We start from the raw sequence: 12,846 nt of genomic DNA, 5'->3' as shown, positions 1-12,846 counted from the left end.
AATTAATTTCATTCTAATTGTAATTAATTAATGACACATTTAATTAATTAATTATATATTTAATTCCCATTTTAATTAATTAATGATGTATTTATTTATTTAATTTTGGCACAAAAAAATCCTCCATAGTAAACTACCCCCCCCCCCCAAAAAAAAAACAAAAAACCCCCCAAAAAGGTGAGCCAGACATCTGAAGCAATGCAGAAAACAGTAGCAACAGTTCACTCTACTTGGTAAATGTGGCACGATTGAATCATTAGTTTATGTCACTAGTTTATATCACTTAAAATCCTCAACGCCTTTTCTTCCCTCCTGTGTCACGTTTTGAAGGCACAATCTGAATCATTTCACTGACCACCGACTCATCTCATTAGTCATTACATGCATTTATTTGAGGAACAAATTTCGCCATACATATCTTTGTGATTACCAGCACATTTCAATTAAGTTAACAAATCATCATTAAAAATTTCTAAAAATTAAAGCATTACAAACAGTGGGGGCAAACTACCTGTTGGGTGGAGGAAAGCAGGAGGGGGTGAATGATGCTCCATGTAGGAGAACCCCCACCTCACCAGGCTGCGTCTGCTTCAGGGGCAAAAATAAAGCAAGAAAACCGTCTCTGTTCACAGACACTCATGAAGCTGATATTTAATGTTCAATTCTGCTGGCTGGCTTTGGAAAACTGTGTCACTGTTCACACTAATCTCCTTCAGGTAGCAGGAAAACAAGCAATCATCACCCCCTTGTGGTCACAGCTTCACCCAACAGAGCAGCTTAAAACAACAAGGACCTCCATGTTGACGTGTTTGCCGCTTCCTTGTACTTGCTTTCATTATTGCACCCCAGTAGTCAATGGTTTAGTTACTTTACCTCCCCTTATAGATTACCCCCCCCTCACAAAAAAAGTAATTATTTTCTCTAGTTTAAGTATGAAATATACATCAAAAAAGGGGCTAAGCTTTAAAAGCAACCCCCAGACAACAAAAAGGATAAAATGAGGAGAAATCAACTGAGAAATGGAGAAAATAAAATCAGAAAAGGCTCCAAAAGCTATGAAATAAATACAAAACAAGTGATTCCTCAAAGCAGCTAGATGGGAGGATCAGCAGTGATGAGATTGAAGGCAACATGAACGTGGAGCAGAGAGGTGAGAGGGTGCAAAGTCCCAGCTGATGCCTGAGGGAGAGGAGGAAACGGGCGGCAGATGAGGACAGACAGCAGGCTGCTATTTTTTCTTTTCTTTAAAGGAGGTTCATACAACGATGCGGAAATAAACTGATCAAGTCTGGATCTGTAGACAAACTGAAAAGGCATCTCACTTTCTGATATTCATTTAAAGTCTGTTATTTAATTTTTTTCCAAATCAACATGGAGCAAATTACCGAGACTGACTTTCAGACAGTAGTTTTGTAATAGGGGGGGGGGGGGGTCGCAAATTCTCCATGTGAGATTTGACAGGTCTAACGAAGAACACGAGAAGAACGCCAATTCCTGAGGGGCCGAAGGGAGAGAGCAAGACAATTCAAAGAGGAAGGAGGTCACTTTGGCAAAGGTCCCTTAGAGTTTTATTTCCAGGGGGAGAGGAGGAAGAGGAGGTCAGGAGGAATGATGGAAACGCACAAAATGTTTACATTTAAACAGACACGTGAACATCCTCAGGTTTCTTTATATAAAAACCTTCAACAGCGACATTCTCCCATCTCAAGTGTTTAAAGCCAGCAGGTTTACTCAGCAGGGTCCACCACTTAGTCTTCTGAGTGAACGCTGCTCGTCTCTTCTTCATCACCGTTACGTCTCTGTGAGTCAGGAAAAAACTTTTACTGCTAGTAAATTTGCCTAAAAGCCATCTACGGAGGAGAGCGAGAAGGAGCGGTGAGAAAAGTCTGTGCTGAGTCTTTGGTTAGTGTTTTCATCCTCTCTCTTCTTCTCCGTCGGTTCTCCCTCTCAGAGGCTGTTTGAGTTTAAAGATGTCGCACTGATAAAATGTAGTGAAAACCAGTTGATTTCAGTTTTCTTCTCTCCTCTTCAAAGTGTAGTGTGAATGTGGAGGACTCAATATTAGTCAGATGTTGGCTCCAGAGGCTGGTTTTGTCCTTTACTTGTATTTTCATGGAGCTTTGACTATAACTGGGTCTTTTGTTCTTTAAGTTTTTCGATGTTTGAGTAGAAGATGTGTCAAAAACATTGTGGCCTTGTAGCAAAACCCGACAAACCATCCGAGTGCTGTTTTCACGTGCTCCCACTGTTCCTGTGGAAGAAGAGCAGAGAGAAACCAGTTACAATTGTAGCAGAAGTTGTCTTCTTTTTAAAGTAAATTTACTTTTTTTATACATTTAGTATGTCAACCTAATTAAATGTTGAAAAAAAATGTATAAATGTGTATATATTAAGAGTTGTTTTTAATGCATTTCCTGTGACAGAAATGCTTATGGAAGAAAGAAAATCAAAATCCCATATTGAATCTACTTAAAGATGTTAAAATATCTTCCCTGGAGTCCTGCATGAAACCAACACCAGCAACATCAACCACTCTTAATCCTGCTTGAGGGAAAACCTGCATCTTCCATCTGTTTAAACACATTTTGGTTTTGGTAACCTTTACTGCAGTTCTGCTGGATCAAATGCTGTTTGGTTATAAATACAGGACATTCAATTCTAACTTCTTAGGAAACTCCCAGCTTTAAAGTTTGTCTTCAAACACCATGTGGTGAAAGCAGCCTGCCAATCCTGGTTTAGCATCAACACTAGATGAGCCGGGCCACAGTATAATTGCTCACAGGCATAAAAAATACAGCAGATGTGCATGCTAACTGGCAAAAAATAAAAGAAAGAAACACTTAAAAACTACTGACTTGGAAGATCTATGTTAACGCAAAGATCATGATGTGGATAGAAACAAGTGAAAGTGACAAATGAAAAAGAAAAAAGGTAAAACTGAGTGCCAGCTTTTGTTTTCTCTCCCAGTTGGTCCTGTTTTTAGTGATGTTACTATAGTTACAATTCAAAACGTCACTGTAAGGAACAATATCATGAATATCATGATCAGAGGGACAAAAAGCTAAGTATGTATGCATATGGATGGATTTGATTTCAGGAGTTTGTGCCAAAACTGGAGGTAAATGACCGTAAAACTTCTCTCTCCAATTATGAAAACCCTAATCAGACAGACGTCATTGTGTTCTCACTTTTATAAAATTGCAAATGTATTTAAGAATATGATATTAGTGGGCGACCGATAATCGGCCATATTCATAATTTTATTAATAATCGGTATCGGCCCCCCCCCCCCAAAAAAATCGAAAATAAATAATTTCGATTTTTTTTTTAAAAGTTTTTTAAAGTTTTTTTTTTAAAGTTAGCTTACTGTTACTACCTCCAAGTAGGCACTTGCTGTGGTTTGGGTCTGGGAATTGGGAGTATTGTGCCTGACTGTTCTAAAATTGAGGCTGTTATTCCTCTTAATTTGTTATTTTTTATAGGCAGCTTTTTTATTTTATGTAAAGAGAAAATTCACTTAATGTTATTTTTAATAACTGAAATGCTGCTTGTTTTGTTTGATGTTCCATAATTTGCACTTTTGATGTGTGAGCCGTGCGAAGTGAATATTGCTGTCCTTCCTAGTTAAAGCAATAAATTGCTCACCATTCATTTAAATGAATTCTTGTATTGAAGTTTGTTTTCTCCCAAAAAGGTAAAAAAGGGTAATAATCGTATTGGCTGATATCGGCTATCGGTCTTTTTGATTTCCCCCTAATCGGTGATCGAAATAATCGAAAAAAAGGCTGATCGGTCGGACACTATATGATATTATGAAAACTTTGAAGGAGAGTTCATAGAAATTCTATAATTATAATAATCATTTTTGTAGGCTCGAAAACTTCTCAAGTCACCTTAAAGGCAGCTTCAAAAAGCTGGCCAATCAGAGCCGTAAGAAGAAAGCCATTAATTTCAAATCGATGAATGAAAGTCTAATTTTATTTTGACTTTCAGACCAACTTTTTGCACGAGTACAAAAAGTAGTCATTTTAGATGGGTAAATCAACAATTTCACACTAATGTTTAATGAAAACCTAACAGTAGGTGAATGGTTTGGTTTCTATTGTGTGTTCATACATACAGATGTGTAGTTCAGCAGTTCATGGCATGTCTCTCCCAGTCTCCAAGCTGGCCTCTAGAAGCAATTCCTCCAGCTCCTGTCCACAAGTGGCACTCACTGCAGAAGCCACACGCAACACATCTTAGTTATCAGGCTTTTAACAAATTCAAAATAATCAAAAATAAGTGAAATCACTAGAGGTACACACCGTGCTCCATCACACAGCTGCCAGGCTTTGGGCTTTCAGTGTCGAGGAGATGGATGGAGAACTCAGGCTTGAGGCCGTTGGGCAGAGTGGAGCCCTCCGCCTCCCCCTCAAGAGCCTCCACAAAGCACTCGTCTGCAGAGCTCTCATCGGCAGATTCATCTTCTTCAAACGATGAATCTGGATTCTCCTCAGGCTGAGTGGAGGCAGCGCCCGGAGCCCCCTGTGGTGCTGGATTTGACTCCTCTGCTCCGCCCTCAATGACAGATGGCGCACTCTCATCAGCTTGGACAGAGTGAACAGGCGCTACTTCCTGCTCACCTGCTTCCAATTGGTGCTTTGGCCTCGACTCCTCTTGGCTGGTCTGCTCTTTCAGTGTTGAACTGGGTTCTTCATTTTCTGCTAAACTGACTGGTCCTTCCTGCTTTTCCTGTTGGTTTGGAGGAGGCGTCTCGTCTGAAGCGCGCTCACTCTGTGGCTGTTCAAGTGCAGGTGTTGAGAGTTGCTGCTGGCTGGGCAAACTCGTCTGGGATTCATTCAGTTCCTCTGATTGTTTACATCCTGAAGGCGCTACTGTCCTGTCATACTGTACACTGACCTCCTCCTCTCCTTCCTTGTTTCCTTCTGCCGTCGGCTCAGGCCTGGGGCTTTCAGAGCTCTCGGTCATTCCTTCTGCTAGCTGAGATGCTTCAACCTGCACTGAAGAGGAGTTTGAAGGCAGAGCTGGTGTTTGTAGACTTGGGTCGGTCACGTCTGGGTCTAAGGGTTCGCCCGTCACGCCTACAGTGGGAGGATTTGCTGACTGGGGGGCTTGTGTGTGGATCTTTGCAGTGTTTAATTCAGACTCTAACCCTGCTACAGGACTCTCCTCTGCCTTTTGAGGGTTTGTTGGTGGAGGTGGGGAGCTCCCTTTCACGTCCTCAGGTGTCAGTTGTGTTTGTGTGGGTGTTGGAGATGTGGGTGGAGGCTGTGTCTGCTGTGTCATGGGTGTGCTAATGTCTACCAGGCTTTTTGCAGCCTCTTTAGTCTGGATGGGAGCTACGGGGGAGCTTGTCTGAGACTGTAGCAGCAGCTGCTGCTCAGGTGGGCTTTCCACTCTTGTTACCATAAAGATCTTGTGACCCCGACCGGGGCTCGAGACAGATATGCAGCGTCCGGGAGAGGGAGGGGTCCCGGGAGGGACTGGTGCCTCAGTGACAGTGATCCCAGACATGAGACTTGGTCCTCCAGCAGGAGCGGCGGGCGGGAGTGAGGACGCAGCCGAGGCACTGAGGGGCGACTGCGTAACTCCTGTACAGGTTTGAGGAGCAGTCTGATTTGAGACAACTGAGGAGTTTGAAATGGAATGAGACCTCGTTACCACCTCTTCTTGGTCCTCATCCTCAGTGTCGGAGTCAGACTCCAGATTGATTACAGGAATATTCTTTTGAGATCCTGCTCCCAACTGGCTGCTTGCTTGTTCTGCAGTTCCTATCGAGTCACCGCCCCCCTCTCCTCTTTTCTCATCTTTCTCTCCCTTCCCATCTGTTGCTTGTAGTTCATCCTCCTCTTCCTGCCCGGTCCCATCCTCTGTGGCAATTTCAGCCATGGAAGCTGACTGCCTCATCTTCTGCTCGTTTTCTTCCTTCTCTTTAGCAAGGATGAAATTCCTCTTGCAGCCATTCTGGATCTCAGCCAGCAGAGCACGCTGTGTGTCAATGAAGCTCTTCACCTGGAAAATGGAAAGACGAGTCTCACAGTTGAACATAAACAACTAACAGTTCTTTTCCTCTGTTTTTTTTTTTAAGCGAAGAAATATCTTTTTCAAAACAGTTAAAAGCTTTTTAAAATCAAAAATATGTCTTTCAACGTGGGTCATATTTAGGGTTGCCACCCGTCCCGTAAAATACGGAATTGTCCTTTATTTGAGAAAAAAATGCTGCGTTCCGGTATTGAACTAATACGGGACACGATTTGTACCGTATTTTCATTAACTTTTACACCTTATTCTAGTTGAATTATTGAAATAAATTAACTTTTACACCATATTCTAGTTGAATTATTGAAATATATTAACTTTTACACCATATTCTAGTTGAATTATTGAAATAAATTAACTTTTACACCATATTCTAGTTGAATTATTGAAATAAATGAACTTTTACACCATATTCTAGTTGAATTATTGAAATAAATTAACTTTTACACCATATTCTAGTTGAATTATTGAAATAAATTAACTTTTACACCATATTCTTCACCTGTAGGCTATATTACATCTGGGCTGATATGGACATACGTAGCATAGGAGGATATTTCAGTTGCTAGTATGGTTGTCTGTCTGTACAGTCATGCAAGTTCAATGCTATTAAAGCACTTTAAGCTTTAAATCAAAGCATTTTGTTTTTTCATATAAAATAAACACATTTTTATTCAGTTTAGAAGTTTTGGGGCTTTTTTTTGGCTCCTGCGCTGCTGAAATCAGGGCGTCCCTTATTTCTATTTCTGAAAGGTGGCAACCCTAGTCATATTCACAGCCAAAAGTATGAAATTGACTTCAGTTCGGGTCAAGATGAAGGAGACTGTTGAGAATTAGACAGTAAAGCAGATCAATTGAGGAACTAAGTGTCTGCTTTTTTAGGTTTTTGCGGGTGAACCTGCAAAACCATCACTGCCTGTCAGCTCAGCCCCGCTTCAACTATGCTGCCATTTGGTCATTTTTTTATTCTAAAGGTGAGGAATGATGCTCACCGTTTCTTTCTTGGGCTCTCGGTCGAGGTCGAGACGCAGCAGAGACGTGTTGACCTTTAGGGCCAGTGACAGGGCCATGAGGCCGCCAGTCTTGATCTCGTTCTCTCGAAGGTCCAGACGCAGCAGTCTGGGGCTCTCAGCGATGAATTCAGCCACAGCAACAGCTCCTGTAGCCCAACATCATAGAAGAAAGACACAGTCAGAAACACTTACACAACAGTACACAACCGACAGCAGATGTGCACCCACAAATTCCCACCTTCGCAGGACAGTTTGGTGGAAGCCAATCCCAGTCTGAGCACAGAGCGGTTGGCGATCAGTCCATCTTTCAGCTTGTGAACTCCTTCGTTTCCTACTGCATTGTGGCCGAGGTTCAGGGTCTCCAGACTCTGGGTGCACGGCTGAGAGAAACACAATGGCACTAAATGTTATTAAATCTCATTGTTCAGGCCATATCAAAGTTCTGCCTGCTGGGGTTTGTCCATATTGCAACAAGATGGATTAGAGTACAACCACAAACTAGAAAAAAAGAAATCACAATGATTTCAAGTTAATTCTATAATTAATTGCAGAAGATGTTTCATGTTTTGCTTTGTTGATGTAATTTTATTCTTTCAATTGATTCCTTCTTTTCAAGACTCCAGTATATTTAATAAAAATATCCTCAATGTCAGAAAATCTTCTAAATAATGTGAAAACCAATGGCAAGTGGTAAAATATTTATCACTGTAATTTTTGGTGGAATGTGTTGCTGAGCTGATGTTTAGAAACGGATGAATATCATCAACAAATGAAAATAAGCTGAACAGATGAAATATTAAATATCTCATGTTCCTACCGTTTCCATTAAAATAAGCAAAGATCATGTAAGAGTTTCTACTAAACTCAGCCAATTTCTTTTATATCATCCCAGCCTTTTCAGACTAATGGGTTGTATAATGCCCCATTTGTTCTCCACAACATTTGACTGTATGTGATACAAACTTGGTTTGCAAATAAGGTAAAAATAACTTCTGATAGCAAGTTGTCAAATATGGTGAGTAACTGTTATCCAGATAAACAGTGTCAGTATGGATGTAGGGTTAAGGACACTTAAAGAGGAAGATTTTACAAGTAAAAATCCCCACCGGCTTCATCTTAGTACATCAATAAAATCTGTCTTATCTTACAAAAGGCTATATCGCCTGGGAATAAGGAAATCAAGAGGCACAGTCCAGCTGTTATTCCACAGTGAGTCAACAACGTCACTGTCATGCTTGAAAAAATATTTACTGGTTTCACAACTACCACCACAGCAAAACAAGACATTTGATCTTGCAGCAAAGATCCATCTTCATTTTACTATTCAGAGCATGTAATGACAAGGCAAAGTCTAAATGCACTGAAATTTGCTGCCTGGTGTGCGATTTTAGAGGAAAAAGGCTGCATATTTAGAATAAAAAGAGCTTTGTGTGTAGGTGTGAATGAGGCACTCCACTTTGAAGATCGTTGTTAAACCAGTGAAAAGGTGCAACACGAGTTTGAATAAAAAATAATGACATAAAAAATCAAATCGTAAAAACACAAACAACAGATTATGTAACAAATTACTGTGAAATGAATCCAAGATAAACGGTAGGAACTGGTTTTACAAAAACCTGAGCTTACATCTGTTCACTCAGTAAGATAGGAGAACACAAATGTCAAGTGTATTAATATGAAGAGCCTACATGGAAATGTCCACTCGACTCAGACGTCATAGCGCACGTCTACTGAGCACATTAATCCCTCAACCGGCACAGCTGTCACTCCCAGAGTTACGGTTAGGGTTAACTTTTTCAGGGATACCGGAGTCTTAGTCGCTGCACTGACATTTAATCATTGCAGCTGCTGTTTGTGATGTCGAAGATCACTGAATGTAAATATTTCTGCATAAGTCATGTTCTTTAAATTGGCAGACCGAAGTTGAGCAATTAAACATTTCTAATCAGTTCTATTTCATCTCTTCACTGGTGGGTCATGGGGAGAAAATGTAACTATGTCTGTAGCTATGTTTCCTTTGTGTGCACACAAACACATTTAGTTGGGGTTTTACTAATAAGTGTACGTGCAGTTGCTTTGCTGTCACACAGTGTGTGTGTGTGTGTGTGTGTGTGTGTGTGTGTGTGTGTGTGTGTGTGTGTGTGTGTGTGTGTGTGTACCAGTGCAGCTGCGAGGTAACTCATGCCGTTGTGTGTGAGCTGGTTGTTCCATAGCACCAACGTGACGAGGCCTTTCCTCTGCTCTTTCAGCCCTTCACACAAGTAGGCTAGACCTGTAATGACAAACACAGCCAGCGGGTATTTATGATGAAGTGCTGCATTTGTACTTTTACCCACATGGCTCAATGAGATATATAGTCAGGATAAACAAAGATCTACTGAGATATATGTAAACTCAGCTCCACCTTGGCTAAACAAAAATAGCGTACAAGCAACGATGCATTAGTAGTTCTTGCGTACCAGAGTCTAGGATGTGGTTATTGCGCAGGTCCAGAATCTGAATGTTGTAGTTAAATTTGAGCAAGTTGCCAAGTTGTGCAGAGTCCTGAAGTCCGTTGAGCTTATTGTCAGCCAGATACAACTCTCGCAGGTTCATGTTCATCTTCAGAGCCGTAGCTGACCACAAACAACAACAAAACGTGTTTTAGAAAAACAAAAAGTAAATCACTGGAAGATTTTTTTCTTCTTCATTTAGAGAAAAGGAGTGAAAGCCTTGATTAAAATACTTTGAAAAAACAGAACCCCTAATCCCCCTATTATGTGCTCCTCCATGTCCCTTGCCAGCCGTACCCAGCAGCATGAGTGGCCTGCCAGACAGGCCAGCGTTCTCCAGGTGGAGCACTGCCAGGCTGCCACTGATCCTTAAAGCTCGGGCAACAAACGGAGCAGAGTGATCCAGCAGAGGAGTGTTACGGGCATCAAGGTACTGCAGAGAGCTCGTCTGAGAGGAAGACAAGAATGTAAAAAGAAATTAATGTTTGCTCGGGAGGTAACAAATTATTCAGGGCACATATTTTTCTCTAAAAAAAAAAAGTGATGTTACTTTCTTTGTCTTTTTCTTTAATCTCTTCATACCCTGCAGCCTCTGGTCTTTATTTATAACACAATGCTACATGTTTTTAACTACTTCAGTGTCAACACACAGCATTTCGCCTAAAAATAGCAAAATGTAAATTTGATAAAAACACCGCACTGCTTTGTCTGTCTGCTTAATCCAAGATAAAATGGTGTGAACTTATAGTTTAAAAGTGATAAACATTGATTTGATCTTCTGAATTTAGCTACACCTCGATACTGTCAAACTAAGACAAGTGCAGTGAAATAATCTGTGTTTGTGTGCCGTCATGCAGATCATCATTAATCATCAGTGTTTGTGTACAGCAGGAATCCATTTTGATACAAAAACTGATCAGATAAGAAACTAGCTCCACACATTCTTACAGTCATAACATCTTGTACATTTAATGAATTACTGTTATTGATGTGGTGTTGATAATAGTAATTATGTAAACAGAGAGGAGAAAAAAGTTAAAACAAAATATCAATAATAAAGATTGCAAAGTAATTTGCAGTACACACGCGCACGCGTAAATTCACGAGCTGTTCAGTGTGATATATTGCAAGAATGTCAGAGTGAACCTCAGTGAAGCCAAATTACCACAACCGTAACTGAAATACTCCCACTGGCCACCTTGCTCGGACCAAGTTTAGAACTGTCTTAGTTCTTCATGACCTAAATTCTGGAGACATTCTTCAGAGATCTTGGTCAACATGTTGACACATAGTTGCTGCAGATGTGAGGATAGCACATCCCGCGGATGCGATCTGAATACAGTAATCTCATGGCTGTGTTCAAGAGAGCAGTCTGAGATGCTCTAAACTTTGTGACATGGTGCAGCGTTCTGCTGGATGTAGCATCAGAAGATGCTCCACTGTGGTCATAATGAGATGGACATGCTCAGCAACAGCAAATAATTTAATCAAACAGGTATGCTGTGGTATTTAAACTAAGTGGTTCTGCTTGTGGCTCAGGAGGTAAAGCAGTTGTGTGGTACCAATTTGGTCGTTCCTGGCTTTGCAATTCATTGATGGAAGTTTACCTGAGCAGGACACTGAAGCTCATATTACCTTTGGTGTGTTCCTCTGTGTGTGATTGATCGTTTCTGTTGAGGCTCGCCAGTGCTTTTTCCGTTTCATACAGATATCAGTATAGATCTCCATTTACTGAGACTGCTATGTGAATGTGAGAGGATGGATGAATGTGGCTCGCAGTGTAGAAGACTTTGAGGGATTAACAAGAAAAGTGCTATAAAAATGCAATCTGTTTACCATTTAGCATTCTGGTGCTGCTAAGGGGCCTAACATTGCCAAAACAAATACCCCCCCACCACTACACCACTATACCACCACCAACACCAGCCTGAACCTTCTACATAAAGAAGGATGTAATTTATGCCAAGTTCTGATCACATAAATGCTGCAGCAGAAACCAAGACTGTGTGACCAGGCCATGTTTGTCCAAGTTTCTGTTCTCTAATTTTGGTAAGTCCATGTGAACCTTTGCCTGACTTTCCAGTTCTCAGCTGACAGGAGAGGCACCCGGCATGGCCTTCTGCAACTCCGGCCCATTTGCTTCAAGGTTCGACATTTTGCACTTTCAGAGATGGTTCTTCTGCACAGCTTTCTGAAATACTCGCACAACCGTAAACCATGCCATGTTCAAAGCACTTTAACAATATTCCCAATACTAACACTCAGTTTGAAATCCATCAATCTTGTCTAAATGCACTGAGCTGCTGCTATAAGATTGATGCAGCTATCTAATCGGCCAAAGTTTCAAAAATCAGTCTTTAAATCATAATAAGTGTCCCCATTCTGAAATAAGTGATGTTTTTTTTAATCCATAAATATATTGAGTCCAGTCTAATTTCCATCCATCACATCTTCTCTGCTGGTTATCGTTGTTACTCAGCGCACAGAAGCTGGTCTCTCACCTTTCTCATCATGTGAGCCGCAGCCTGCCATCCCCGTGTGCCAATGTGCTTGTTGAAGGAGATGTTAAGATGTGTGGCTGACTCGTAGTACTCTATCATGTCAAAGAGAGCTGATGCACCCTGGGAAGTACAGAGAGAGAGCAGAAGACAGAGATATCAGGATAATTAAATGAACAATTTTAGCATTTAGAACAAAATTCAACAGTACCGAGTGAAGAAACACTGTCCATCGTCAAAACTCTGGAGAAAAAAAAAAGAAGTCTGGGCCAACTGTGGTTGTCAGGGTAACTGTCCCTCAGGACAGGTGAGAACTACCGAGGTGTTTCTATGAGGGTCTCAGGTGTGAGTGGAGAGAGATTTTACAAGTTCATGTCCTAATGCTGTCGTTGACCTCTGTAAAAATGATAAACTCGGTTAGATCCAACAAAGTGAACCAAAATGTAGTCTTTCTGCAGTCAAACGATTACTTTTTTTCTATTACTTATTTACCTATGTGCAACTCAGCACCAGAGAGAAAATGGGAAAATGCAGACATGCATATAAATATTATTACAATAATACGAGCCAACGTTCAGACTTATGTGTACTAAACAGGATAACTGAGAAAACCTAGCTTCCTCTTCATTATCTGCCAGATAGCTGCTTTTGCCACCTGTCTTTTGTCATCACGCTTCTGAATCCAAACTGCTCACAGGGCTGCAGGACTTGCCAGTTGCTGTTTTCACATATGGAGCTGCACAATTCCAAATATATCTGGCTCTCTCGCCCACTGCGGCCTGGCCTCCGAATCAAGAGAGG

At 41.0% G+C, this 12,846-nt stretch overlaps 1 protein-coding gene across 1 annotated transcript in view; it reads right to left on the bottom strand.

Moving 5' to 3' along the window:
* Positions 1 to 370: 370 nt before the first annotated feature.
* The window catches only part of ppp1r37 (protein phosphatase 1, regulatory subunit 37), a 46,236-nt gene continuing 33,760 nt past the window's right edge, over positions 371 to 12,846 (bottom strand). Inside the window, exons 5-13 of the mRNA XM_061719398.1 lie at positions 12,049 to 12,168; positions 9,845 to 9,995; positions 9,515 to 9,670; positions 9,215 to 9,327; positions 7,294 to 7,435; positions 7,035 to 7,201; positions 4,308 to 6,015; positions 4,121 to 4,216; positions 371 to 2,251 (exon numbers count right to left, since the gene is read on the bottom strand). Coding sequence (XP_061575382.1) covers positions 4,140 to 4,216; positions 4,308 to 6,015; positions 7,035 to 7,201; positions 7,294 to 7,435; positions 9,215 to 9,327; positions 9,515 to 9,670; positions 9,845 to 9,995; positions 12,049 to 12,168 — 2,634 coding nt within the window. The 3' untranslated portion in view covers positions 371 to 2,251; positions 4,121 to 4,139. The remainder of the gene's footprint in view (positions 2,252 to 4,120; positions 4,217 to 4,307; positions 6,016 to 7,034; positions 7,202 to 7,293; positions 7,436 to 9,214; positions 9,328 to 9,514; positions 9,671 to 9,844; positions 9,996 to 12,048; positions 12,169 to 12,846) is intronic.

The sequence above is a fragment of the Cololabis saira genome, chromosome 4, assembly GCF_033807715.1.
Source record: "Cololabis saira isolate AMF1-May2022 chromosome 4, fColSai1.1, whole genome shotgun sequence".
Lineage (NCBI taxonomy): Eukaryota > Metazoa > Chordata > Actinopteri > Beloniformes > Belonidae > Cololabis > Cololabis saira.
Note: the sequence above shows the minus strand (reverse complement) of the source record. Positions and strands in the feature narration are given on the sequence as shown.